Source organism: Dryobates pubescens, chromosome 2 (genome assembly GCF_014839835.1).
Source record: "Dryobates pubescens isolate bDryPub1 chromosome 2, bDryPub1.pri, whole genome shotgun sequence".
Classification (NCBI taxonomy): domain Eukaryota; kingdom Metazoa; phylum Chordata; class Aves; order Piciformes; family Picidae; genus Dryobates; species Dryobates pubescens.
Window position 1 is genome coordinate 24144988 of NC_071613.1, and position 17489 is coordinate 24162476.

At 39.8% G+C, this 17489-nt stretch overlaps 1 protein-coding gene across 8 annotated transcripts in view; it reads right to left on the bottom strand.

Annotated features, from left to right (window-relative positions):
- AGAP1 (ArfGAP with GTPase domain, ankyrin repeat and PH domain 1) overlaps positions 1–17489 on the bottom strand; it is a 389866-nt gene that overhangs the window by 193823 nt on the left and 178554 nt on the right. For all 8 annotated transcript variants that reach the window (XM_054172086.1, XM_054172080.1, XM_054172073.1 and 5 more), the window contains 2 exons: positions 11341–11468; positions 1532–1687 (listed from right to left, as the gene is read on the bottom strand). In XM_054172086.1, coding sequence (XP_054028061.1) covers positions 1532–1687; positions 11341–11468 — 284 coding nt within the window. The remainder of the gene's footprint in view (positions 1–1531; positions 1688–11340; positions 11469–17489) is intronic.

Here is a 17489-nt window from a genome sequence, read left to right on the forward strand (position 1 = left end):
GCACTGGGTGGATTTTTCTCCATTCACTTTGTAAAATTTGTATTTACTCTGATTTAAAACATCCCCAGTTTTCCAAATGTCAGTAACATGTATAGAACCCTTATAGCATTTACATATCATTCAGACCAGAAATGGTTGGCAAATGTTTTTGAGGGATGCTGCGGCGTCCCAGCTGTTTCCAGAAGCGTTTCTATGCTGGCAGTTCCTGGGCTGACACTGACACCTAGTGGGGTTGTTAACTCAGGAGGTACACTCCAACAGCAGTGAGTATTTTCACCGACAGGAGGAAATCTGCCTGGTTGTTATAAAATACCAGCTTCAAACTTGGACTCTCTTTCACATGCCACTCATTCTTGAACATTTTATTGTTCTGCACCTAGACGTTTCAACCTAAACAAAAATGCATTATTTTTATTCTTTGCAGGAGTCTGAAAATTCTCATTTTAAATCGGACACATGAAATCTGATCCTTGGGACTCCGCACTGTCACTCAGCACTCCAAAACTTTATAGTTACTTAAAGGCAGAGCGGTCAAAGTTCGTTTAAAGTACAAGGAAATGGTTTTACCCCTTTTGAAGACAGGTCCCTGAATACAACTAAGGAGTTTTGGGAAGTGAACATGACAGGACCCTTGGAATATAAAAAAAACCAAACTCTTCACGGTGACAGGCAAGTCCAGGCTTTCAAAACACAACTCATGGGTAACTACAATCACCAAGGGACTTACATGTGAGCCCAAAGGGATCTTGTTTTCTATAAAGCACGTTAAATGTCAAAAAACTGCTTACAAATACACAGTTATGCACACAATACAATCCCAGAGCTTCCAGCAAGACTGCTAAACTATGGAAATCATCACTCAAGGCATCATTATCATCTCCCAAACTACACATGCATAACGAAGACCTATCATATTCAACTAGTCAAGCTTTGTAGTTAGTACATTTTTTCTTGCCTCTCAATGAAGCAAGAAACAGATGGTTTGGGAAGGAAAAAAGCAATTTTCATCTCCAGCATCTCTCTTAAGACTGGGAAAGAAAAGCTGAAACTGTCTGGCAATAAAAGTAGCATGCGGCAGTTTTGCATACTGAATGGTATTCTCATGTCAAACCCCAAGACCTCTCTACAAACACAGGAGACCTCACAGAGGAATACTTAGTCAGCATCATTACTCGGTGTAAAGGCAGGACTGGGGAACAGAGGCTCAGCTTGCTCTCTGACTACTGTCAATCCAGGGAATTAAGACAAGTCCGAGATTTGAAGCTGGACAAAGGCATCAGAATTGAACTGCTGATTCACTTGTTTCACTGCAATTCACAACACAATTAAGTTACTGTTTTCAGTTACTGTTTAAGCCATCAAACAGAATCTCTCCATCGTAACTCTGAATGTTTTTGGGTTTGAGCCTAGAGAACCATCACAACACTCCTGCTTGTATTATACTAGCTCAACTCAACAGGTTTGAAGTTCAGGCCATCACCACAGAGCACTGTGTAAAACACAACGATAGTCTCTTCCTTGGCTCACTCACCGTGAAGAGGTTGGATCGGCGCTTGGACTGTTTACGGACAGGAGTTGGTGTGTTGGCAGTGGGAGGAACATCAATCCGTAGCTCCTTCTGGCTGGTGCTTGGAGTTGATGGGACAGAGGAGGAGTAATCACTTAAACTCCCTCCTCCATTACTGGTCTGCAAGGATTAAAGTTAGTTTTAAACAGTGATACACTGCTTTCAAGAAGTTACAATCCACAGCTGTATCTTAATCAGTTCTGATAAAACAAGAACAGCAGGCTAGGCTCAGGAACATAGTAGGACTGCCCTACTGCCACTTCTCCACACATTTCTATTCCAAGTCTTTAAATAGTCTCCCTACCATTATTTTTTTGGAAATTTAGATTGTTCTGTTGATGTGGCAGGCATATTTTCCATTTTATACAACATAATCTTGGGTGAATACACCAAGTTTCAGTTGTTTTACAGGGAAAAGCCTGTAAATTTTGGATTACTACTTCAAAATTGCTAAACCAAAGTCTGCCTCAAACCTAAGAAAAAATACTTAGTGTCACAGCTGCATATCTAGACTTAACGCTGGCCTGGAGATATCTGTTCATGGAGTGCTAACCAAGAAAATGGAAATAACACTGTAAAATGGCCGCTACAGTTCCCAACACATTTGCTGGAGCCATTGGTGTAGAGATACAAAACTTTAAAGGAAGAAATCAATTTATTCCAAACAGCCAAACATGTAAAACTTGCACAGTCCTGAAAGCAGTCACTTAGTTGACCTATAAACCCATTAATAAATTGAGATAAGCAGCTAGTAATAGCAGGAAGTTGAGGAAACCAGACAGAAAGGACCAAATGTGATTAGGAATGAAGTATATTTTTGTGTGGTTTTTTGGGGTGGTGTTTGTTTTGGTTTGTTGTTGTTGGTTGGTTATTGTTGTTTGTTTGTGGTTGTGGTTTTGTTGCTTTTTTTCCCCCTCTGATTACACATAATACAAACAAGTACAAAAGTATTATTAAAAAGGATATGGAAGTAGATTGGAAAGACACAAGAAGAGCTTTTTTCCCCCCCTCTCAGAATCAAGTATACACCTTGAGGATATACTGTATATGCTGATAGAGAGCTGGAGCAAAGGTGGAAGAGGTTCTGCACACTGTTGATGAAAAGCTCACAGAGTAGCAGTAGGTAAAGGGTCAAGACAACTCACAAAATTATCAAGGGGGAATAAAAGTCTAAGATGTACACAAAATGGTGAAAAAAATATCTTTAAAGCAGCTAAATTTCCCAAAAGCAATGAGGAAAGATGGTATATGGGTATTTCCAGGATTCCCTTAGGAGAAGGATTCTCCCATGACATTTAAACCATTACTTGGTCTCATCTTAACTACTGTAGGTAAGAATTCATCTTCTTGGAGATCAGCATATAGACCAAGTTCTCAAGTTGCAAGTCAAGATGAAACTTTTGAAGGAAAAGCAAGTAGAAGACAAGACTTTGAACCATCCAGTAGAAGTTTCTTTTAATGATTTCAAGCCTTCTTCTGATTTTTCCTGCTTTTCTGAATTGTTTGGGTTTTTTTTTTTTGTTTTTTTTTTTTTTTTTAAATGGGTTTTGTGCTCTTGTTTGGGTGTTTGGGTCAAGAAACATCCAGGATAAGAGGCATGAGGCAAGCAGCTGATGTTTGGGCTGAAGGGCCAAACAATGCAGATAGAAATCCAGAAACACCAAGTCACTGTCTCTTGGTAAACAACATGCTCCTCAGCTCATTTTTGTGTGACCAAATAGGACTGACAACAAAGCAAATGAACTTTTTGATGAAGAAAGGTTCTCCTCTTTAAATAAATGTGTATATGCATAGCATTCAATTATGTTTTCCCTTCATTCTGATTGATTTGGCAAAGCATGGCTGTCAGAAAGCCAGAGGTAAGGCTACTGAAAGTAACAGAGGACATTAAGAGGGATTTTCTACAGTATTTTCAAGAGCACAGGGGAACTAGCAAGCAGAATTTGCAGATGTCCCAAGTGTATGAAGCAAAGGAGATAAAATAACAAGATGTGAAATGATCATTTTTAGTGTCCTTACAGAGAATGGTAACACTGGAGAGATGAGCAGAACAACCTGGGAAGAAGTGACCATAATCCACCCTGTATTCTCTTTCCCTTTCTCTATAGCATCTTGCTGAGACATCAAGTAACACACCAAACATACAGGAGAATAAATGGCCTGCAAGGAGATGCACTGAGTTTGCGCAAGTCAGAGTTTACCTCTCCAAGCAAACACAGCACTGACTCTTGCATGAAAAAGCAATGAAAAAAACATGTACCTAAAACACTTTTTGGTGATAACTACCAGCCAAAGACTTTGCAAATGAGTACTCAAACCAGTAGAGGAGGGGCATGCTGCTGTGATGGCTTTCAGATTAGAGTGGTAAGGACCTACAGTCCACTCTGCCATGACTGAAGCAAGAAAAAAAATAAATTGGTGAGCGGGAAATCTAAGAAAGCAACCATTAATGGGAACAGACACTGCACACATTTTAAATGAAAACTATGCAGCCACAAGCTTCACCTGAGGAGGAAAACAACAACAACAACAAAAAAAAGAGATAAGTGATGGAGATGATGGAGAAAAGAAAGATCACATAAGAGTTATACCTTGAAACACACAGAAGCCTCTTCTGCAGAAAAAGGCAAGAGGAAAGCTACATTGCACACCAATGACAGGAATTGAACCACAAGCTGTTGAAAATAAATGATGCAGCTTTGTTTTATAGTAGTGATCAACTTGATAATGATGCATTGCCTTTTTTTTTTTTTTTTAATAAAATTAACACATTTTTACCCTAATTGCCTATTTCCCCAGATAAAGCATGTAAAGGATTCCCTAAAATGTTGCATTTTTTCTGTCATCACCTTACAGTATCATGTTAGACTGTCGGCAGTGAGATACCGTCTAGTGTATTTTTAAGTGATTTATTTTCCAGGAATGAGTAACTCCTAAAGGAAAACACTTACATGGTAGGCATTCTAGTCTCCAAAGACAAGCATTCCTTTACAGATGGCTCCTACAAAGAGTCCTGCAGGCAATGTTTCTACTTATACTAACCCCACTGGATTTCAAACTTTGTAAATAAAATTCTGAGGCGGTTTGAAATAAGACATGTTGGAACCACTGGCTGGGGGGGGGGAATTAAAATTATCTATTTCAATAAAAGACTTTAAAAAACCTTGAAGATATCCACACAATAAAAGCATGGCATACCAAACAAGCTCCAATTCCTACTGAGGGTGCTAATCATTAGCATAGAAAACAATATGGCTGCTCTGAAACACCTCAATAGAGAGAACGTGTTTGATGTCAAAGCTCAGATGTAAGCTCCAAGTTACAGGCTACATAGACAGGAGCAACGACAAATGCAACCAGACAAGCACTTGGAAACCATATTCTTGGTAACATCTCAACCTAATGCACTGCTGAAGGAATCAAAAGGTGGTGACTGGTCTCTGTTGGGTTGTTTGCTTGCACCAAACAGTAGTTTATGGACTTTGCCACACTAAGATCTTAGGAAGCAGTTTCCTGCCATCAGTAGGCAAGCATTTAATAACAAGTTCACTGGAGTGAGGTACAGAATTCAGGACATGTGGCAGTAACTATAATTCACAGAACTTAATGTTTGTCTTGAGTCATAAAAATCAAGCCAGTGAATCTGAAGAACAATCTTCTGTTCAGCACCCAACAAGTGCCCAATATAGACCAACTTGCTAACTACAGACAAACTGGTTAAAGTTGTGGCAGTCAAAACCAACCAAATAAGCACTCCAGTGTCCACTAGGACATGACACAGCTTAACATCACCTTTTGTTTTTGGGGGAGGCAGGGAAAAATGTATTTCTACAGGAAAACAAAAGCCTCATCAAAAGTTGTTCAGTTGGGACACATTTTCTTTCCCACTTTTACAAAATTTTTTCATGAAAGTCACATTATTTTGGTGCTTCATCTGAAAACGCTCTGAATGGAAGTCTGATTCACTGAAAGGATTTTGATGATATCCAGCCACACATTCAAAGACAGATTCAGGAGAAAAGCCAGAACACCTAGAGTGTGCTGCTGTGGAACACAATTTTGATAGGGGGTTTCAAATCTAGCTCCAAATAAAAGACTCCAGAGATTTCCATCTAGCTCTCCACAGTGAGACCAAATCATCGTGTATTAAATGAATGTTTTTCACCTTTTCAGCAGTTTGGAACCTGTCCATCTCAGGAGTTTTTGCCCTTCCTCATGCAATGAATGGTAGAATAAAAAGCAGATCTGTCCTATCAGACAGACCAAAAAGCATCAAGAGAACCTGAAGACAGCTTCTGAAAACAAACTTAGCTGGAACATGCAAAAAAAGCCATCTCAATGAAATCACTAATAATGTTTAATACCCAAATGTGACAATAAACTTCAGCACACAGGCAGCAACTGCATTATGAACTGGAAAATCTAAGATCAGATCAGGCCCGAGTCTGAAGTTTAAGACACCTTAGAAAAGGTAACAGTGGGCATAACAAAACCTAATGCAGGAACGTAACTGCAGCCCCATAAAGAGAGGAGGAAAAAGTAAACCAACACATGCACTGAGTTTTAACTCCTGAGTCCTGGAGAACGCATCTCCACATACATATGTACTGTATGTGAAAGTATGCACAGGAACAACAGGCAGCACATACATAAAAAGCTTGTTTTAAATGTTAGAGATTACCTAGAAATAAAGCTTGTAAATGCAGAAGGATTATTGTATATGTTGCAATGGTATTAAATTTTGTTTTCACTTAAACATTGTTTTAAACATTCACTTAAATATTGTTTTCTTGTAGTTGTAGTTTTGAAATTACATGAAAAAGCAGAAGGAAAAGCTAGTTAAGTGATGTAGTCTCTTTATTCAAGTGCAAATATTACAACAGAGTATTTCATCCCAAATGACCCCCCACTATAAATAGTTGTACCCTACTATTTGGTGCTTATACATAATCAGATCTCATACACAGTAAAAGAATGGATTGATTAAGCTGACCGCACTTTGCCTTCAATAGTTTAATTTACATATTTAGACAATCATGACAATCCTGTTGTAGTAAAAACTTTATGGAGGCATAGTGAAAGCATAAATAATGGATCTTGACAGATTTGCAGCAGGGAGCAAGAAGCAAGTTCATGTGCTAGCCATACCCAAGCTGCACTTCAGTAAAATGTACATTAAACTCCATTTTTTTCTCAGGTATAATGCAAATCTCCTAGAAGAGCAACAGTGCTGTTCAGCAAACACATTTCTCTGTACTGCAGTCCACATGTATCATGATTTTGCAGGTGACTTTACACAGTAGCACTCACCACTCACTCAGGCAGTATTTTTAAATTCAGAGCATGGAAGGTGTGGTGTCTAAGGCCCCTTTCTGTCACCAAATGCATGCTGTAAAGGCAGACATGGAAACATGGTGCCATTTAAATCCTCTCTCACAACAGAACACAACCAGCTGAATTGCAGGAGAAACAGCAAGTGTGAAAATACATGCAGACTACAGAACTCAACGAATTACAGTCACTGATAAACAGTACTTTCATTTTTAACTTCAAAACCATAATCCTCCAGTAAGCTAACACTACTGGGGACTCCTAGATGGAACGTCCACACCATCAGCTTGTCTGAAGAGGGGACCAAAGTCCTTCACAGAAACAGCCACTACAGGTGCCATGCCATGGGATTTAGTGATGTTTTTACAACAGTGCATAATTGAAAATAGGCATAACTCCAGTTAACTACTCAAAAGGATATCAAATACAGAGCTACTTCACACAGAAGTCAGGTGGAATACACTGGGGACCAATGGTAGCACCCACCCAAACAGCCTCATAGGTTTTGAAACAAAATGATCAGCATGTTCAGGACCTGAGCAAAGAGAAGAACCCTTTGGAACTTTTGGATATTGGCACCATAATAGCAAGCTAATATCTTAAAAAGTTAATATCTTAAAAATATCTTTTAAAAAAATCCTTCCTTCTGTCAGGTGTGAAGGACAAGCAACTCTTTCAGTACAGAAATAAGTTTAGGGAAAAAGAATGCCTGTGTGGTTTTGTAATGAAAGGGGAATTCATGCTCTTTTGAAATAAAATTTAGTGTGGTCTCCAAGCACAGCATGCCTAGGAAGGCTGGCAAGGGGTTGGAGAATGGGCAGGATGAAAGCTGGGGTAGATATGGGTCTGGTAAGTGAGGCTTGACAGGGATCTGAGCAACCTGATCTAGTTGAGGATGCCACTGGTTACTGCAGAGGGGGTTGGACTAGATGACCTTAGAAGGTCCTTTCCAACCCAGACCATTATATGATTTTATGACACCAGATAGAGAAGTAACTGGTCTGTACTCCTCAGTGTGCATTTCCTGTTGATGGCCAAAGTAAAACAATCTATCTGGATATACCCTGGGGCCTTAAGAGGCCTTCAATACACTAAACAATTCTTCTTCCTCTCAAAACAACTCACTCTACCTCTTGAAGTGTTTAGAAAAAACAGAAGATGAGCTGCTGACTGAGGCACTTCTCAATGTATCAGAGATTGTTTCTTAGCAGAATATCAGAAATATTGCACCACCCTTCTCGTTGACAGAGTATATAATAGTTGTGTCCATCACAAATCATGAATGGTATCCTTGGATTTGAGAATAAAATGCTTTGCATGCATTCCATGACGCCCTGAAAGCCAACACATGTCTGTGAACTACCAAGGGTTATTGACTCTGGCTATCAAAGATTTCCAAATAAAACCTTCACTTTGACACATGCATTAGAAACAAAAAGTCAGAGTAGGAAAACAGAAGCAGCAGCTACTGCAAAGAGAAGTAGATTTTGTCACTGGACTAGGAAGCATTTCATTCTGTGAAAGAGGTCTCTGCAAATACGCAAGTGCAGGAGTGCAGACATATCTGAGAGCATTTTCTGGAAGGGGATGTTACCTTGGCATTTAACACTTTGGACTACTGGATGAGTGTATAGATATGCATCTGACCACACAAACAAGCCTGCCATCATTTGACAGCTGAAACTACCAGGTGGAGAAGGACTTGTTGGTATTAAGCCTTACAGTTTCCCCCAGGATAAGCTAAGGACTAGATCAGGTAAGGGGATACTTTTTTTTTCCCCCCCTTGTTTTCTTTTCTCTAAAGCATAAGCTTTTGACTGCAGAGTCATCTGGAGAGTTTGCAAGAGTTAGAACCCAGAGAGATCCAACCAGAGAAGGGACAATATTTCACTCTATCTGAAGTGATGTGTGTAGCCACTACTTCTGAAGGCCTTCAGTCCTGTGGAGAATGCAAGTAGCAGGGCACTGTAATGGTAACATTTTTGACTCATGGAGAAAATCTTCATTGAAATATTGTTACGTCCAAAGAAATTCTCTAAAGGGCAAGACATCAGCCAGTCTTCCAGCCAAGATCAGAGATGGTACATCTTCCCCCAGATCATCTTAAACTTGGAAAGGCAGTTGCAAAGTTCTTTTAAGTCTAGGATAAGGATTCATCTTCCTTTCCTTAAACAAGGTTGTACTGCCTTCAAGCATAGCACAAAGGCAATAAGACATGACATAGATTTATGACCTATACTTTTAGCCATGACATCAGTCTCAAGACAGACATCTCTGACTGGTGCTGTAATTGCCCCTTTAGATAATTATGCCAGCTAGCACAGGCAGTGAAAAAACCACATACTTTCATTTATATTGAGAGAGATCATAGGGATTCTTATCACAAAAGCTACTCTGACTTGATTTCCCCCAAACAGTCCTTATCACTGGCAAGAGATCTGCCACAGAGAGGAAGTGCTCATCTAGAATTTAGTATTTGTTTGCTTCCAAACTAGACTTGAGTAGGAAACTGTTGAGAAACTAGATATTTGATGTTCTTTATTTACCAAGAAGGGTGACTACAACTGCTTTGAGACAACACAGAACACTGAGATGCAGCTGGCTAAGATCAGACTGTACAAAGCATTATCTGTTCTCCTCTCTTGAAAAACCATAAAGGCATCAACAAGTAAACTAGATTATTCTTGGATCCAAGAGTAAGGTCAGTATTGGTGCTATTTGTTGTCCACATTCCTGTGACACCATGCTTCCTCTTTCACCACTGAACAGGACAGGTCTCAGCCCCTACAAGCAGCATAATTCTAGAAGTATGAACATACACAACTGCCTAGAGGACACGATTTAGAAGAAGAGCATTTCACAGAAGGTTAGTTCCAGGTGCTTGTGGCAATGAACAGGCTAAGGAAACTCTGGCCAATGGTACATACAACAGGAAAGTTCCATATAAGGAACTTGCACTTAACCAGAAGGTGGCAGGGGTCTTCAGAAAACTCAGGCATCTTAGCACCTGCAGAGTCTTCAGCATTTTCTTTTAGCATAATCAGCAGAAATAAGAGTCACAGTCTGAGGATGGTATCTAGACTCAGCTCAAGAGAGAACATCTCACAGCAAAGAACTTTAAGTCCAAACTGGCATCTTCATCTTCAGAGATAACCCAACGGCAAAAATTTGCACTAGAGCACAGAAGACCACCAGCCACTATAACCACAGAAGAACCAGAGCCTTCATCCTCTGGTATGCATCTAAACAAAGTGTTTTCAGAGCACAGCAATTTGTCAAATTAAAGGGAAAAAAGGTATCAAAACCTTTCCTATGAAGATAAAACCCTTCTTCACTAAGTTGGATTTTTTGGGGGGTTTTGGTGTTGGGTGTTTTTTGGGTGGGGTTTTGTTTTGGTTTTGGTTTTTTCCCCCCTCAAAAGCAGACACTGTCACATGGACACAAGTTCAACAGATATACCAAAACCTCACATAGGTGGCTCAAGAGTGTAACACGACCTTAGAAGACACTATTGGTACATTGTTGAGTTTAGGTTGAAAACCATACCAGGATATCAGTCAGACATTTCAGACTGCTGTAGTGGAAGTCAGGCCACAGGTCTGGTCACAGAAGGTAAGGGTCAAAACGATGGCCTCATGCAGCCATTTCCCAAGAGTGAGAGAGCACAGTGGAAACACAACCTGCCTGGCACCAAAAGTCTTGGATCTGAATGCCAGAGCTTATATACATCCTAACTGTGAATGTATAGTGGCACTTGGCACTAGAAAACAAAGAGGGAGAGCATCATAAGGAGAATATGGGACAGTGTGTTAACACATGTCAGTAAAAACTAAGCAAGTCAGAAAATTCTGGTATTAACCATATTGATTCCAAAATGCCACCAAGGCCAGCAGACTTTCCTGTCATGCATTAAGGTAGTATTTTGTTTGGTCTCTACACACAGTACCTGTAAGTCAATATCAACATGAATCACTGTATGTCATGAAAGAGTCAGGAAATTACAAATGCGCACAGTACTCAAAAATGTAGAGCACTAGCACTTTAACCAGGGAGATACATAAGTTATTACTGCTCAGCACAAAACTGAACGAGAAAAATAGCCAAAACCATAATGAGGCAATTTTAAAACACAGTACAGAAAATCCTGCTATGGAAACAGTTGGTGTATTCAGAGCAGCAGGCTGCTGGGCATACATCAGTACGATCAAAGATGGCTTTAAAGCCAAACTGTTTTACTGCAGCAGTTTTCTGGAAACAAAGTCAAATGAAAAAAAAACAAAAAAACAGGGGGGGCAAAAAAAAACCCTTTCAAACTACAGATCACCAATACCTTAAAAAATGCCAACTATCTACCAATCAGCAAGAAGCATTGGCATAAAATATACTAGATGAAAAGCAACTACCAGCTCATTTTTCAAGCAAGCATTCGCTATAGTCTGTACCTGGCTGATATGTACGGCAGAAACCTGGGCAGAACACACAGATGAGTGGCTTGGAGAGTTTGGCAGAGATTTGCAGGGGCCAATTGAGAGCTGCTGTTTCTTCCTTGTTGCAACAATCTTCTGAGCAACTAAAGAAAAAAAATGAAACAGGAACGTTAGCTACAGTACAGCCCACAAAAAATATCATATCTGTGTATCATAAATACACAGAATGCACACTCTACAAACCAGAGTTTTCTATTACCAAACCCTGCCCCAAAAACTGAAAGTAATATACCCAGCTAAGATGACAGATGCTGGTTTTCCACAATATGCTCCATGTGAGACTCCAGCTCTGGCATAAAATTGCCCCAGAACTCAGTCCACCAGTTGAGCTGCAGAGGATCAGTAACATCCAACAGAAGGACGGCAGGTGTAGAAGTTGCAAATAGCTGTAACATGTCTACTGCAACCTTGTAAAACCACACTGACAAAGGTCATGGTAGTACACTGATTTCATTCTTTGAGATGTCCTCCTTGCAGACAGAAGATAAGTATGAGCAACACTTGACTAACAATCAGGTTCAAGTGCATCTCAGTGCTATTTACTGGTATGATCCTGGAAGGTGTCCTACACCATGGAATGACTGCTCATTAGGAAAGCCATCACTCCCAGCCCAAGCAGGCTTAGTTTACCAGCATCTGCTGCCACGAAATAATGTGGACTTTTCTCATTTACCAGCCTCTGCATCAGGACAGTTGGTTTGGGAAACAAATTTAAAGCATTTGAAACAATAATCAGACTAATAAAACTGGCAAAGGGCTCCTGACATAGAACACCTGGATTAGTAGTGTTAAACATTTTATTCCGCTCAGCTTCATTATGGAAAGAAGCTGTATTGTGACTTTTTATTTTTGGCTTTCATTACTTAGCAGCACTACAAGAGCAGGGAAAATGCCAGTTTTATTTTGCAATTTATTAAGACATTTTCCTCAGCATGTAAAGCAAAGTAGCATTTATCAAATGGATACAAGGATCAGTCATTAACACCTCTATGCACAGCACACAAAAAATGGAAACAGCACTGATCTGAAATGCAGTAACTTCTATAGTTTTGCCATTTAAAAAAGTCAAACTGTTTCAGAACTTCGTTCTGTGATACACTGGAATTTCAGTTCAGCTAAGACTTTCAGAAAGAGCCCTTTTTAGGTCGTAAACACTTTACAATACAATCTTTTACACTGCATTTGTTGATCTTTTGGGTGACATCAAAAAGTAATCAAAATTTCATTCTTCAGAAAGAGGAGCAGGTGTAGTGGCCAAGCAGAAATACTACTAATGAAATTTAGCTTCCTTGCATGAAGTGAAGCACTTCACAAAACTTGTGTAAAAGGAGCCCACAGTCACTTGCACAGTCTCCACCAAAACCAGTCAGTGAGGTACAATGGCAACAATTACTGACACCATAACGGGTTGCCCAGGAACTTGTGGATGCCTCACCCCTGGAAGTGTTTAAGACCAGGCTGGATGAAGCTTTGAGCAACATGATCTAGTGGGAGGTGTCCCTGTCCACGGCAGGGTGGTTGGAACTAGATGCGCTTTTGAAGTCCCTTCCAGCTAAAGCCATTCTATAAATGCATTTAAAAAGTCACACAGAAAGTTAACAGCATTCAATGTGTCTTGTTCAGAAAACATAAAAAGATATTTATGCAAATTCCAAGGTTATTTTTCCTCAATGCATTGTAAGACAGGCAGAGGCATTGTCTGGCAGTGCAAGCATACAATTACTTCTGAAATGCAATTTTAATAACAAACTGGTCTGTGACTTATGTTTTTCATGTAAATGAATGATGGCATAACCATGATTTAGTGAGAATACATTGTATAAAAAATGGCTCATATATATGAAGAAGCAGCTTCATTAGTTACATCCCACCTCCAATAGGCCTCTTATCATCCTGAAAGGATGATATCAATTAATTTATCTTCGCCTGGCATATTGATCATAACCTTCATCAGCTAATCATGTTTAAATTACAGAGGAATATCGCAGCACTCTGTCATTTCAGACCCATTGGTTTATTGATCTGGAGCCTGCAAAGCCATATATTAAAATATTTTAAAACACATTAGTGAATGCAGAGAGCAAACTGAAGGTCAGATTTTAACATGCACATGGATTTGTCTTCATCGTATGTGGTAAAAATCTAAATTAAGACCAAAACTGAATTAAAACCACACATGAATGAAAACTACTTTCTCAGCAAAATCTTCCACTCTCACATGGGAGAGGCAATTAGTCAAGGAAAATATTTACCTCTTTCCCTCAATGTGACTATAGGTGTGTCTGCAGCATCACACTAACATACACAATGCAGTCTTGCCAAATTATTGGTCTGGGAAGGCATAAGGGAAAACAACCCAAGGCAGTCTGAAATTGTGAACTTAAACACACAACCTGAATTCTAGCTAACTACTACAAAAGAAGAGACTAAAACCCAAGTAAGATTTAAAAGGCAAAAAAAGCATAAAGTTATCAGCTGGAAACTAAACTTTACGTAGAGCAGCACAAAGGGTAATCTATCCTGTGTACTGTAGAAATGGTAGAATCATAGCAGACGATCTAAAGTTACTGGCTTAAAATAGTGCTACAAATTCCAGAACAGACCATTCTTAGCTTCAAATTTCTTAGCTCTTCCCTCCGTTAGAAAAATGATGTGCCCCCCCAATGGAAATCCCCTTCTGAGCTGCCAAACCTTCCCAATTCCCCCTCCATTTCAGCAAAAAGTCCAATATCCCCTGCCAGAGCCACAATTCCTCCTACCTCCCCCTTCCCTTCATTAGGTAACCTGCTCTCCTTTGAGACACCAGTTTTTGCTTCTTTCATTGCAGTCATGTAGCCATCACTCCATAATTAGATAGCATTCAATATTCAAGTGCTCAGGGCTACTTGCCCTTGGATATGATGGTGACAGGAGCTTCAGAAGTACCTAAAGGAGTACCCTGACCCTTCAAAGTTTGTGACATATGAAAGACGTGACTGATCATCTGTGGGGCAATCGCTGGACTGTCAAAAGACCTACTGTGCTCTTTCTAAAGCTACCTTGAGAGAAGAGATGAAACCTAAATCTTGCCCATCAGAAGTCAATAAAAGGGGTTCAAGCACGTATCTCCTCAGCAGTGCTGCTGCAAATTCGCATTTTCTACATCTTCTATTCCAGAGAAGAAAGCCCTGAAATACACAAAACTTAAAATGGCTGTCACTGAAAACCCCTATAGATCTGCTAACTCCTGCTGCTGACATCTTCAGACACAGTAGTTAGGGAGGGAAAAAAACCACAGTGAAATGGTTGTGTAGGAAGCGAGAAATACACCATAATTATAAGAACTAACATCAGATCCAGAGAACAGCTACTCTATATTGCTTGTTCAGCCCAAAACTCTTTCTGTTGTTAACACTTTTGTTAGGATTCAAAGTGATCACACATTCGTGGTGGCAAGAAAAAAATCCTTGATCTATCATTCTGTTTCCACAGCTACAACTACATTCAAGTAGGTACATTTGTTTCCACAAGTACAGCTACACTCAGGTTACATTTACAAGTAACTTTGTCAGAGCATATAAAAAAATACCTAAAAGTATGACTAGTTGCCTCCCCCACCCCCCAAGAGACAGCACCACCACCACTACAGTTCAGGCAGCTGGGTGGCTAGGTGGGACCTCTACTGAAAAGCCTGACGGGAGCTGTGGTCATACATAAACATCATCTTGGTCTTAATAAAAGCCAACTAGTGCACTTCATCAACCAATTTAAGATTATTTAGAGTCAAAATGTTCAGATTAAGACTACTAAACTGCCTGTAACGGAAATCTCAGTGCAGAAGATGCTATACAACCAAAACAAACCTTCTATAAAGAATTCAAGAAAGCAGAGGTATTTTTTCCCCCCTGTAGCTTCCAGGTTTTACCTCATCCCAAAGATGATTCAGCATTTCTGCATTTAATTTAAATATACTTGCTAAGGCAGGTTTCTAAAACAGATGAATGCTGACTTAACCTAGGTGGCAAATATAAAAAATAATCAAGATAGTGACAAGCATTCAACTACTAAAAAAAAAATAAAATAAAAATCAATGGCATTCTCTCTACTTTTATATACTCAATTAAGCTATCAATTTCAGAGCAGTTTTTATTGCAAGCCATCTACCTGTAGTATGAAAAGCTACACAAAATTTATTTGCCAAGTCAAGAACTCTTCTGCAGATAAACAGGGATATGCCAAGGATATTTAGAATTATGAATCAGGAGAATTGATACTTAGCAAATATTTGGTCTTTGGGGAAGACTGATGCTAACTTCTTACACAATTAAACTTAATTTCACAAGCCAGAATGACTAGAAGCTATATTTTGCTTTAAGGTCTTGTTAATTGAAAGCATGTGAAATTCCTGGTCTGCATGATGAATAAAATGTCCAAGTTTGGAGAGAAAGCTCTTGACTTGAATGCCTCTTTTTCCATGCCTGACCTAGCTTGCCAGAACAAAATTAACCTCCCCACCCCCTGCCACTTTCATCTCAAATGCTACTTTTTGTTAGGCAAACTACTCATTCGTAAGCTGCCCCCGTTCCCAGATTGTTTATTGGAAGGACTGTACCACTGGGCAAGGAGACAGTTCAGTGCTCTAGCACTCCCTGAGCTCTAAAGCAAGTTTTCTGCACTGAAGCTCAGCGTATCTGCATGTAAGCCATCACTATTTCCATTTGCACACAGAAAAACAAAACAAAACAACAAACCAAACCACCTTACCCGTGCACTAATTTTTGCCAAAGGTCTCCAATTCTACTCTCGATGGCATAGGGCTGACTATGAGAGAACTAAATTCACTGACAGGAGGAATAGCAGGTCATTTCCTCTCCCCGAAACCCAGAGCTGCACCTCCATAATGAACCCACTCCTCTTTGTGCTCCGTTTGGGAGCTAATCACCATTAGAAACACTGTTGCCAGAGTAACTGCTCTGACAGAGTTGTCTTTCCTTGGTTCAAAGGGCTGTTCACATGTCAACTTCTTGTGCAGTGCGAGGCTGCTTTGGCGGGGGCAGCCGGGTCTCTAAAATCTCATTAGCACAGCTTCATTCAAGTATAAGGACAAGAAAGGCAGGGACCTGGGGGGAAAAATACTCCTTACAAGAAGTTCAAGATACAAGGTAAGGCTGCCTCATCTAGCTCCACACCTCTTAAAACTGAAAACAGAAAGGTACCTTTGCTTCGCACAATTGATGTGCAGAAACCATCTGGCCTGAGATCTGATCTCTCCCTGGTTTTAAGACATGTCCTGGAAAACATCCAGAGGTATCAACAATCTGATCGCTGCTCTCTTTCCCCAAAGGCAGTGAGCAGACTCACCACTGTACCCTTTATGCTGTTTTTTACCAAGGAACACTGGAAATAATCCAAGAGAAGACTCCAGGCATACAATACCTCTAACATCTGATGATACTTCTTTTCTCAGTTATCACTAGCACACAAAAAAAAGAAAAAGATAAAAGAAAAAGTACTGCTTATTTAGGAGATGCAAAGAGTTGTGTCTCAATTGCCACTAATTTAAATCAAAATTGGTGCCTAAAAAAGCATGTATAAGGCCATTTATCTCCATGGTGTGTCCCAGTACATGTAAACAACAGGGTTTCCTTAAAACCTGCCACTTTGTGCACAAGATGGGAATGCAGGAATTGTGCAGTGCATTCTCTTCTACTTATTGACAGACAGAAAACAGCTTTCAGCTGAAGTTAGAATGCTCGTGGCTGACTGAAACACAGCAGAAAGGACAAACAAATATTATTTAACTGCTGAAAGGAAAACCCAATGAAAACAGAAATCCCCCAAAACTGCGAGTTTACACAGAGATTACCTTTTGTCTTAACACTCCCCAAACTCACAAATCAATTCCAATGACAAAAAATCATTTCATCTCTGCAGAAAGTCTCCACTGAACTCATATGAACCATTAGCAAACTGAAAAAGATGAAGTATTAATTTGGAACCAAACCCAAATGCTCTTACTAACACGGAGCACCAGACCTCTTGAAATGCATGTTGGCTTTTTGAAATTCCATGACAAATTTTAGTTCTTTTTGCAAACTCATGGGTTGGAGTAACATTCGTGACAG